The sequence below is a fragment of the Rhinolophus sinicus genome, linkage group LG07, assembly GCF_036562045.2.
Source record: "Rhinolophus sinicus isolate RSC01 linkage group LG07, ASM3656204v1, whole genome shotgun sequence".
Taxonomy (NCBI): Eukaryota; Metazoa; Chordata; class Mammalia; order Chiroptera; family Rhinolophidae; genus Rhinolophus; species Rhinolophus sinicus.
This window is the reverse complement of record NC_133757.1, coordinates 123,711,381-123,724,352: the sequence shown is the minus strand read 5'-3', so window position 1 is coordinate 123,724,352 and position 12,972 is coordinate 123,711,381. Positions and strand designations below refer to the sequence as shown.

The following is a 12,972-nucleotide window of genomic DNA, read 5'->3' as shown; positions in this document are numbered from 1 at the left end:
AACATGCCAGAAATTGGATCTGTTTTGCCACTTAAAATAGCCACCTCAGTATGGTACGTGCTTTGACAGTATTGCTCAAAACCTGTCATATCCAGAGAAACAAAATGATAATCACATTTGTTCTATATATGATATTAATTGTGCTAACCATACAAGTTAAGTATTCTAAAATAATACATTAATATATCCAAATAAATTAGTTTTCCTATTTTAAAGTTGTGAAACAACTTTATAATTTCCTCATGTGATTTGGGCTTCAGTAGGTGATGTAGATAGCCATTTTCTCTCTTTAAAAATATTTATTCTTTTTTTAGTATTAACATACATAATGCATTTTTGAGTAGAGAATTCTGCAATTTTTTCAAGGCACAGAGGAAAAAATACTACTTGTAATACCATCAACTATTCAAACATGATACTCTTAACTTATAAGCATTTTATTTCACTTTCGTGTCGTGGTATATATTTTTGTGTATGATCTTAAAATATTGAGGTCATAGTGAATAATGATCTTTTTAATTTGCTTTTTTCACTCAACATAAAATGATATGAGACATGCTCATAATATAACTTATCTGTGTTATCAAGTTATTAAATATACATATATGCATATATAAATTGTTTCTGATAATCTAATTTCAGTTTCAGTAATGAGGTGGTATATGTGAAAGTCTCTTCATTTCACCAATACCTTAGTGCTCAAACTGTATAAACCCAATCTTTAATGCACTTATACTAATAACTACAGGTTTGTGTGTATGTACACATATGTTTTTAAGTATAAAAGTTTTTGTCAATTTCTGGTTTTGGCAGCATAAAGATATCATCTCTATAAAAACAAGTATAAAACTAGGCCAAAAAAACAATGTTTTCACATCCTTGGAAATTGACTAAAGGCAGAAAACATATTGAAAAGTGTACGTTCTTGAAAATCTGCTAGAGCTTTGGCTAGGAGCAGGAGGAGTTTGTTTCGCCTTTGCTCAAGGCTATTCCTGTTCTCTTCCTCTCTGCTTGTTCGAATGGTAAGAACTGTAGTTTTACCAGTGAGAATACCACCAAAAGCAGTAGGCTTGCTGCTGGAGGGGGTAGACTTGATTTTGGGTCAGGGGTGACCCAACTCTGTGGCTTTGTCAGTGAAAAGCGCCAAACCTGGTAGGAAACAAATGGGGAAAATCACTTACTTTGCTGGCCCAAGGTTACTTTGCTGGTCCTGGTTGGGGCAAATGGTGGACCAATTAGTAACTTGGATGGATTTTGGTAATGAAAGAGCCATGGAAGGCCTGACGTCTATTCTCTCTATATCCCTGGCTGACTGAGAATGAGAAACTACATTCATGTGCTGGTAGACCCAAGGGAACCCAGTAAAGAAACTGAAACAGAACTGGCTACAACATTAAATACCCCCCACACACACACACACACACACACTCACACTCATAAATGGATCAGAAAAAGGTGCAGGCCTTACAGGTTTAAGGTGTTTGAGTACAATGTCTGCTGAAATCATCTGCCTATCAATAAGCTATGCAGGGTAACCACTAGGAGGCAAGGCTAAGACATAAAAATAAGAACAAAACGTGGAAGAGACAACAGCAGCTGCACACCATGTAGAAAACAGACCTCACAATTTAAACAAGCTAGAATCGAACAATTTAAACAATTTTTAAACTGTACAGCCTTTGAACAATAAAATAGTCCACAGAGTTGCTACAATATGTTACTGAAATAAGTTTCAAACAAAAATAGTGGGATATGTAAAAAACAGGAATGTAAAGCCTTAACAATCACTAGACACTGGTTCTGAATGGGTCCAAATGTTGAATACTGTGTATTTTCCTGGTCCTCTGTACTAAAATGTATTTTTAAAAAGACTAAGAAAAATACTTAGGAATAAAAACAGGTGCAAGACCTACATACTGAAAATAATGAAACGTTGCTGAGAGAAATTAAAGAAGACCTAAATAAATGGAAAGATGTACCATTTCTGGGATTGGAAAGCTTAGAATTGTTAGAATGTTAGTTCTGTTCAAATTAATGTATGGATTCAATGCAAACTCCATCAAAATCGCAGGAAATTTTTGTATAGAAATTGGCAAGCTGATTCTAAAATTGGTATGTAAATCCAAAAGACATAGAAGAACTAAAACAGTTTTAGAAAGAGTAAAATTGGCAGACTCACCCTCCCCAGTTACAAATCTGTCATAAACGCACAGTTATCAAGTCAGTGTATTGATGTAATGATAGACATATAGATCAATGGAAGAGTAATAAACCCACACGGTTATAGTTAATTGATTTTATACAAAGGTGCTAAGGTAATTTAATGGGAGAAAGAATAGTCTTTTCAGCAAATGGCACTGGGACAGTCGGATATCTCTGGGCAAAACAAAAAACTAATTTGACGTATCAGTCATGCCAAAAAAAAAATGGATCGTAGATCTAAAAGAGCTAAACTATTAAACTTCCAAAGAAAACATGAGAAAATATTTGTATTCTTAGGTTAGGGGAAATTTTCTTAGATACGACACCAAAAGCACAATCCATAAAAGAAAAAAATTGGCCGTTTAGACTCCAGAATTTAAAACTTGATTTCAAAAGTCATCATTAAGAAAATGAAAATACAAGCCACAGACTGGAAATAAAATACTCGCAAATCATACATCTGGCAAAGGTCTTGGATCTAGAACATACTATGAATTCTTAAAACTCAAGAGGGCAAGCAAGCCAGTTTTTAAAGGGGACAAAGACTGTATACAAATGGCAAACACACATATAAATGGTGCTCAGCCTCATTAGTTGTTAGGGAAATGCAAAATCAAACCACAGTGAGATACTGCCACACACGCATTAAAATCCAGAAGAGTGACTATCCAAGTGTCGTGGCGGAGAAACTGGAAAGCTCTTGCACTGTTGACAGGAGTGTCAAATGGTGCCATCACTCTGGAAAACAGTTGGGCAGTTACTTACAGCGGTAAACATATCCTTACCATGTGACCCAGCACTTTCACGGGAGGAGAAGCATAAACTTATATCCCTCCAAGACGCATTCATAAATGTTTCCAGCAGTGTTACTCATAGTAGCCAAAAACTGGAAACAGTTTAGATGTTCACCAGCTGGTGAATGCATGAGCTATGTGATGTACCCATGCAGTGGAGCACTAGTCAGCAAAAAAAGGATCAAACTACTGATACATGAAACAACATGAAGGAATCTGAAAACGTGCTTACTGAAGGAAGCCTTACACAGTAGACTACGTACTGTGTTCATCATTTTTTGTGAAATTTCTAGAAAAACCAAAACTCTAGAGAAAGTAAGTAGCTTCGTAGTTGCGTGGGGCTGGGGCCAGGAATACAGACTGACTGAAAATGGAACTCTTTGCAGGTGATGGAATTGTTTTAAAACTGGACTGTGGTAGCATATCTGTATAATTTACTGAAAAAAAAATGAAACTGTGTACTTACAGTGGGGAATTTATGGTATGTAAATTAAACCTCAATAAAGCTTTATTTTTAGTTCATCTATGTGTTCATTTATAAAAAAAATGAAATAAACCAAAATATGAATAGTGGTTGTCTGTAGTTTGGGGATTACAGGTGATTTTTTATTTCCTTCTCTATGTTTCCTCTATTTTTCAAGTTTTCTATAATGAGTATGATTACTCTTTTAATTAAAAATGTTAAAACAGAAGAAATTGTTTTAGGAGTGTTGGGAAAGAAAATTTAGTTTCAAAAATAGTGTTGAGAAAAAATAGGAATTCAAAAATTTTTTCATTAATTTTTAAGATGTCAAGCTAAAGAACCAAGATTAGGGCTACATACTTTTCATAAGCCAAATTCTGCCTATATCCTATAATTCAATTTTTTTTCTTTCTATAGTGTATGTCTGGATCCTATCAAGAAGCTAAAACTTTGTTGAAATCCTACTTAAAGCAACATGGCTATGGCTCCTGGATTGTGAAATCTCCCTGTATAGAGCAATTTAGTATGTGAGTTAGGCAATCTATTGTCACATTAAAAATCTTATTTTTTGGTGTGTTTTGACTAGTAAATTTTTTTTTTTAATATTGGTGGTTTTCAGCTTTCAAAATCAATCTTACAACAGCAGTGTCCAGAGATTGCTGAAAATTTGGAAATATCCATGTCAAATTTCATTGAAACATTAGGGTCTTGAAATTTTATTTTTTGGAAAAATAATTACCTTATTCATTATGTAGCCATTTTATATTTATTTTTACAGACATTATAAAGCCACTACCCTTTTGGAGTTTAAAGGAAAATTCATTCTTTTTAAGATTTTGTTTTAAAGCTATCCATATAGCAAAGATATTCAACATTGTGTCCTAGTATCTCACCCGTTTATTTTTGTTAAAAACTAAAATCCAAGAATACAAATAATAATTCTTAATCATTTGTTGATTAATTCAACAGACATTTGAGTGCCTAATATTTGCAGTCACCATGCTACGTGATAGTAAAAAGCAGTGACTAAACATATAATTTCTCTTGCCAGAGAAGTTCCTGAATGCAAACTGCACATGCAAATGCAGAAAAGTGTTAACCATGTTAGGGAACGATTTGATAAGTGAGTTGTTCTGATTAATTGATGAATATCATAAATGCTTTAAGGTTGCCCATTTTCAAGTGTCATTTAAGATCCAGCCAAATCTGATTTAATCCTTTATAATTTAGATTATAAAGGACTGTTTAGCTGTATATTTGTTTATACCATGATTAAAAAGGGATGTACATCTTTAGTGAAATTGTGAGTTTGTTCCATACTTGAGCATCTTCAACCTGTTTCTTAGCTCCAGTCGCAGTGAATTAGACATTATTGCTTCTCAGACTCTGTCCCTCTTAGCTTGGCTCTTTGTTAAATTTATTAGTTTCATGCTACCCCACATGAACCGTTATAATCTCTGATGAGGTTGAGGTAGGGGTTTTGTTTGTCTGTTCTCAAAGTATGGCAGAGTTTAGTTGAATATCGAGGTCATCCTAGAAAGACATGCCTATATTTGAGTGGACTAGACTACACTTACTAATACCAGGTTGAACCAGGTGAAATTACCTTTTTTTTTTGGTAGGCTAAAAGGGTCCAATATGAGCACTTTCATAGGAATCAGCATATTCTATTATTAAGTTCTATTTTCATCAACTAAATATTTATTGCTTATTTCTCCAAACTGGTATTTCTTTGTTAAAATTTTGTAGTCTCTTTCCTGTATTGTTTCCTTCCACAGCTGATATTTCCAGCCTATATTTCTATTATTTTTTTGATAGTGTATTTGCCTTTGAAAATGCAAGATCTTTCACCTGTTCTTGGCTCTTTACATTTGTGGGTGCTTTGCTCTGGACTAAACGTTTAATACTAGGGAGAGCACCAACTGCCTAATATTTGCCTCTGAAAGTTTTCCCTAACTGGTAAAGGCCCTGCGTTAGACACTTCCATGAGAATCAGTAAACAATTATTTATATTCTCAAGAAATTTACAGTTTTAAGGATAAGATAAAACAAATATACCAACTGTTTTACAGACAGAATCTAGTAAGTACCATGTGTTTATTCAACATGTAGTCACTGAGTGTTTCTCTATGTTATGTCAATTATATGTAGTGTTTTGGTTTAGAGAGAGAAGATACCTAGAGAGGGCTATCGAGAGAATAAGTGAAGGATAAAGCAGTATGGCATTTATAGATGGGGCAAGGGATGGCCGTGGAACCCAGTATTGGCCTTGATGACCGTTACAAGTTATTTAATCTCTCTCAACTCAGTTTTTTATCTCTGCAAGGATGAAATTGATACTAGTGGTTGTCATTCTTTTTCAGGGATGGAGCCTGATAGAAAGGGCTCCAGGCTGCCCTTTGTCAAAAGCAGCAATGCTTATTTTCTTTTATGTATTATGTATTGGGTTGTACAAGATACTTTTCTTGAAGCAAAGTAAATTTCCAAATTTACACTTCTAAACTTGTAAAATTGTTCAAAAACCACTAAACTAATTCCATCTAAGCCCTCTTTCAGCTCTAAGATTCTGTTACATGAGGCAAGCACTGAAGCCCGTGTGAAATTTACAACGCAACAATGGGAGAGAGACTCCATACCAACTGGAAGTGATAAAAACAGATTAGAGGGCACACATCACAGTGTTTGAGGCTCTGGAGCGCTTGATGGAAATGCTGAGTGTTGAGTCTAGCAGATGTTCTCAGTTTGGGAGGCACAGGGGAGCTCTGGAAGGATTTTGTGTAGGGAGGTGACTGACTGACACTGAAACACCGTTCCACAACTTCTTTATTTACTTAGTAGGGAAATTTGCAAACATACAAAAAATAGTAGATGAAGCACCATGTACCCATCACTGAGCTTCAATAATTATGAAAACATAGCAATCTTGTTGACATGTATCTCCCCAAACTGGGTTATGTTAGAGCAAATATCAGATGTTATTTCATCTGAAAATACATTGATATGTATCTGTAAAATATGAGGACTCATATACACACACGAACACACATGACCACAATTTAGTTAGCACAACTTGAAAATTAATAGTTCTCCCCTTATCTCATAATTGTTATATACATTGTTGGACCCAAGATCAAAATGATATCATATATTGAAATTTATATGTTAATTATCTCTTAATCTATAGATTTCATCTGTTTTGTTCTTTTATTGAAAAAGACTGGGTCCCTTGTTTGCCATGTCCCACAAACTCGTTTTTGTTGCTTACAGCTCCATGATGTCATGTAACATGTTCCTCTGTCCTCTGTATTTCCTGAAACAAACAATTAAATCTAAAAATCTAAAGGCTGTCAGATTCAGGTTCGTTATTTTTTATTTTTTTAGCAAGAATACATCATAGACAATGTCTACATTCATTAGAAGATGCAATGGCTAGGTTGTCTGTCTTTTTGTAATGTTAGTAGTCATTGATAATCATCGCTTAATCCATGATTTGATTAGGGGTTGCAGGTCATACTCAGATTTTCTCATCTGGAATGCTTCCATTAAAAGAATGTCCACTTACATATTATTTGATACCTGGGATATAGTTGGTAACAGAAAAGTCTGGATTGTTTCTCTTTCTTTATGTTTTTGAAATAAGTACTTGGTTCCCTGTCATCTTTTCAAGTTGACCAATGAGATTTTTTTTTAATTTGTATTTCTTTTCTTTTATTTTAAGTGCACAAAACAAAGTAATAGATGTTTATCATTTATATCCCTCACACTGTGTCAACCCCCCACCCCCCATCCACTATCCCTCTGACATCAAACACAGCCAATACATTTCCACTGTCTCTGTTCCTAATGCTGTGCTCTGCTTCTTGTAACTATATGTATGAACTTGTAGTTGACATTCATTATTGTTCAGCTTCAGCTTCAGGTGTACAGTGCAGTGATCAGGCATCTACATCTTCCCTGAGGTGGTCTCCCTAATGAGACAAGTCTCCATCGGATACCCTACAAAATCTTTACAACATTATTGATTACATTACCCAAATTAACTTTCGTATCCCTGTGGCAATCTTGTGGTTACTGACTGCTTTCTAATCCCCTCATCTTCCCCCTTATCCCTACCCTCCTCCCATCTAGCAACCCTCAGTTTTTCCTCTATGTCTCCGAAACTTTCTGATTAGTTCATTCACTTATTCTTTTATTTAGATTCCACATATAAGTGAGATCATATGGTATTTGTCTTTCTCTGTCTGACTTATTTCAGTTAACATAATGTTCTCTAGGTCCATCTATGTTCTTGCAAATGGAAAGATTTCTTTCTTCTTTATGGCTGCATAATACTCCATTGTATAAATGAACCACAGTTTCTTAATCCAGTCGTCTACCGATGGGTATTTTGGTTGTTTCCATGTCTTGGCTATTGTGCATAGCGCTGCAATAAACATAGGAGTGCATAAATGTTTTTGAATTAGAGTTTTGGATTGCTCCGGATAGATACCAAGGAGTGGAATTGCTGGATCATAAGATAGTTCCATTTTCAGATTTTTGAGATACCTCCATACTGTTTTCCATAGTGGCTGCACCAATCTGCAATCCCACCAACAGTGCACAAGGGTTCCCTTTTCTCCACATTCTTGCCAGCACTTGTTCTTTGTTGATTTATTGATGATAGCCATTTTGACTAGGGTGAGGTGGTATTCATTGTGGTTGTTATTTGCATTTCTCTGGTGGTTAGTGAGGTGGAGCACTTTTTCATATGTCTGCCATTTGTATGTCCTTTTTAGAAAAATGTCTCTTCATGTCCTCTGCCCATTTTTTAATTGGGTTGTTTGTTTTTTTGGAGTTGAGTTTTTATAAATTTGTGATATTAACCCCTTATCAGATATATCATTGGCAAATATCTTTTCCCATTCAGTAGGATCCCTTTTTGTTTTATTGATGGTTTCCTTTGCTGTGAAAAAGCTTTTTAGTTTGATGAAATCCCATGTTTATTTTTTCTCTCACTTCCCTTGCATGAGGGGATATATCAGTAAAAATCTTACTCTGGATAATGTCTGTAAAGTTTCTTCCTATATTTTCTTCTAGGAATTTTATGGTTTCAGATCTCACATTTAAGTCTTTAAGCCATTTTGAATTCATTTTTGTATATGGTGTAAGGGGGTGGTCCAGCTTCATTTTTTTGCACATGTCTGTCCAGGTTTCCCAGTATCATTTATTGAATAGACTATCTTTACCCGACTATAAATTCTTGCTTCCATTGTCGTAGATTAAATGGCCATATAGGCATGGATTTATTTCTGGGCTCTCTGTTCCATTCCATTGATCTATGTGTCTGTTTTTATGCCAGTACCATGCTGTTTTGATTAATGTAGCCTTGTAGTATAATTTGATGTCAGGTATCGTTATACCCCCCACTTTGTTCTTATTTCTCAAGATTACTGAGGCTATCTGGGGTCTTTTATGGTTCCATATAAATGTTAGGATTACGTGATCTATTTCTATGAAAAACGTCGTTGGTAGTTTGATAGGAATTGCATTGAATATGTATATTGCCTTAGGCAGTATGGACATTTTAACGATATTAATTCTTCCTATCCATGAACATGGTATGTATTTCCATGTATTTGTATCTTCTTTCATTTCTTTCTTCAGTGTCTTACAATTTTCTGAGTACAGATCTTTTACTTCTTTGGTTAAATTTAATCCCAGGTATTTTGTAGTCTTTGAAGCAATTGTAAATGAGATTGTTTTTTTAATTTCTCCTTCTGATGTTTTATTATTGGTATATACAATTGCAACTGATTTCTGAATATTAATTTTGTATCCTGCTACTTTACTAAATTCATCCATCAGCTCTAATAGTTTCTTGGTGGAGTCTTTAGGGTTCTCTCTATATAGTATCATGTCATCTGCATGTAATGACAATTTTACTTCCTCCTTACCAATTTGGATGCCTTTATTTCTTTTTGTTGTCTGATTTCTGTGGCCAGAACTTCCAGCACTATGTTGAATAGAAATGGAGAAAGTGGGCAACCTTGCCTTGTTCCTGATATTACAGGGAATGGTTTTAGCTTTTCCCCATTGAATATGATACTAGCTGTGGGTTTATCACATAAGGCCTTTATTATGTTGAGATATGATCCCTCTAGTCCCACTTTCTTAAGGGTTTTTATTCATAAATGGCTGCTGGATTTTGTCAAATGCTTTTTCTGCATCTATTGATACGATCATGTGATTTTAATTTTTCATTTTGTTAATGTGGTGTATCACATTAATTGATTTCTGGATGTTGAACTATCCTTGCATACCAGGGATGAATCCCACTTGATCATGGTGTGTGATCTTTTTAATGTATTGCTGAATTCTGTTCGCTAATATTTTGTTGAAGATTTTTGCATCTATGTTCATTAGAGATATCGGCCTATAGTTTTCTTTTTTTGTGGTGTCTTTGTCTGATTTGGGATCAGGGTGATAGTGGCCTTGTAAAAAGCGTTTGGGAGCCTTCTTTCCTTCTGGATTTTTTTGGAAGAGTTTGAGGAGAATAGGTGATAATTCTTTTTTGAATGTTTTGTAAAATTCACCTGTAAAGCCATCTCGTCCAGGGCTTTTGTTTGTTGGGAGATTGTTGATTACTGATTCAATTTCCCTGGTGGTAATCAGTCTATTCAGGTTTTCTGTTTCTTCTTGAGTTAGACTTGGAAGGTTGTATGCTTCTAGAAAATTGTCCATTTCTTCCAGATTGTCAAATTTGTTGGCATATAGTTGCTCATAGTAATTTCTTAAAATTTTTTGTATTTCTGTGGTATCTATTGTCACTTCTCCTCTTTCTGATTTTATTGATTTGGGTCCTCTCTCTTTTTTTTTAAATGAGTCTGGCTAAAGGTTTGTCAATTTTATCTTCCCTGAAAACCAACTCTTGGATTCATTGATCTTTTGTATTGTTTTTCTGGTTTCTATTTCATTTATTTCCACTCTGATCTTTATTATCTCCTTCCTTGTACTCCCTTTGGGCTTATTTTGCTGTTCTTTTTCCAGATCCCTTAAGTGTGAAGATAAACTGTTGATTAGTGATTTTTCTTGTTTCTTTAGGTAGGCCTGCAATGCTATGAATTTCCTTCTTAGGACTGCTTTCGCTGCATCCCATAGATTTTGGGTCATCGTGTTTTCATTTTCGTTTGTCTCGAGATACCTTTTGATTTCTTCCTTGATCTCATGGTTGACCCATTCATTATTTAGTAACATGTTATTCAGCCTCCATGAGTTGGTGTGTCTTCCAGTTTTTTTCCTGTAGTTGATTTCTAATTTCATAGCACTGTGGTCAGAGAAGACAATTGGTATGATTTCAGTTTTCTTAAATTCATCAAGACTTGTTTTATGGCCTAACATGTGGTCTGTCTTGGAAAATGTTCCATGTGCGCTTCAGAAGAACGTGTATTGTGCAGCTTTGGGGTGAAATGCTCTGAAAATATCAATTAAATCCAAGTGGTCCAGTATGTCATTTAAGGCCGTTGTTTCCATATTGATTTTCTTTCTTGAAAACCTGTCCTTTGTTGTCAGAGGTGTGTTGAAGTCCCCTACTATAATAGTGTTACTGTTGATCTCTGTTTTTATGTCAGTCAGTATCTTTTATATATTTAGGTGCTCCTATGTTGGGTGCATAGATGTCTACTAGGGTTATGTCCTCTTGTCACATCAATCCCTTTATTATTATATAGTGCCCATCTTTGTCTTTTAATATGTTCTTCATTTTAAAGTCTATTTTGTCAGATATAAGTATTGCAACTCCAGCTTTTTTCTCATTTCCATTTGCATGAAATATGTTACTCCAACCCTTCACTTTCAGCCTGTGTATGTCTTTTGATCTGAGGTGAGTCTCTTGTATACAGCATATACAAGGGTCTTGCTTTCTTATCCACTCAGCCACCCTATGTCTCTTGATTGGAATATTTAATCCATTTACATTTAAAGTGATTATTAATAGGTACATAGTTATTGCCATTTTTTTAATTGTTAGACAGTTTTCATCTTCTGTTTACAGAAGTCCTTTTAATATTTCCTGCAATCCTGACTTGGTGGTAATAAATTCCTTTAGCTTATTCTTTTCCAGAAAGCTCTTTATCTCTCCTTCAATTTTAAATGATATCCTTGCTGGATAAAGCAATCTAGGTTGTAGACCTTTGTTTTCTATCACTTTAAGTATCTCCTGCCACTCCCTCCTGGCCTTCAATGTTTCTGTAGAAAAGTCATTTGATAGTCTTACAGGAGTTCCCTTGTATGTAACCCTCTGTCTTTCTCTTGCTGCTTTTAGGATTCTCTCTTTGTCTTTAACCTTTGCCATTTTAACTATAATGTGTCTTGGTGTGGACCTGTTTGGGTTTATCCTGGTTGGAACTCTCTGCACTTCCTGGGCTTGTATGTTGGTTTCCTTCATCAGGTTAGGGAAGTTTTCGGACATTATTACTTCAAATATGTTCTCAATCCCTTGCTTCCTCTCTTCACCTTCTGGTATTCCTATGATGTGCATGTTGTTGCACTTGATGTTATCCCATAGGTCTCTTAAACCATCTTCATTGTTTTTTATTCTTTTTTCTTTCTGTTGTTCTGTTTGGGTGATCTCTGCTAACTTGTCTTCTAAGTCACTGATTCGATCCTCTGCTTCATCTAACCTGCTGTTAATTCCTTCAAGTGAGTTCTTTATTTCAGTAATTGTATTCTTTAGTTCTAACTGGTTGTTCATTATGATTTCTCTATCCTTTATGTCATCACTAAGCTCCTTAAACATTCTTATCATCAGTGTTCTGAACTTTGTCTCTGATGGGTTGGTTACCTCTGTTTCATTTGGTTCCAATTCTGGAGGTTTCCTCTGTTCTTTTATTTGGGACATGTGTCTTTGTTTCCCCATGCTGGCTGACTCTCTGTGTTTGCTTTGATGTATTAGGTAGATCCCCTAGAGTTCTTAGTTCTTGCTGGGTTATCTTATGTAGTATGTGTCCTTTATATTTGACTTGCACCACTTCCTTCTTCTCTGTGTGTGCTGCAAAGGTGACTCTTGCATTGTGTGTATTGTCCTGTGAACGTTGAGCTTTAATTGCTTTTGGCTTGTTTGTAGGTGGGGTTGACTCCTCGGCTGACTAGTTGTGAGACTTGGCTCTGCCCACAGTGGATGTTCTGCTGCATGGGATTGACCGCTTAAATGAGGCTTGGCCTCTATGGGCTCTGTAGAGAGTTCCCTCTGGGTGTGTCACTCGTAGGTCAAACCCACTAGTACTCTGGTTTGGTCTGGAGTTGGCTTGTGGGTGTGTTGAATCTTGTGCCTCTGAAGCTGGGCTCTGGTGTAGGACAATTTCAGAACAAAGGAAATCACCAAGCACAATAACAACAACAAAGAAAAACAAATACATTCATATGTAAAAACAACCGATAACCCACACTCAACACAGGCAAAGATCAAAAATATAAAAACAAAACAAAAAATAGCAGCGCCAGTCTTGACTTAAGCCCACCAAGTAATCTCCAGGTCGT

The 12,972-nt window shown here is 35.4% G+C and overlaps 1 protein-coding gene across 2 annotated transcripts in view; it reads left to right on the top strand.

The window, feature by feature from the left end:
- ADAD1 (adenosine deaminase domain containing 1) overlaps window positions 1-3,990 on the top strand; it is a 32,620-nt gene extending 28,630 nt beyond the window's left edge. For both annotated transcript variants that reach the window (XM_019741384.2, XM_019741385.2), the window contains exon 11: window positions 3,877-3,990. In XM_019741384.2, the coding sequence (XP_019596943.1) occupies window positions 3,877-3,990 (114 nt within the window). The remainder of the gene's footprint in view (window positions 1-3,876) is intronic.
- Window positions 3,991-12,972: the final 8,982 nt, after the last annotated feature.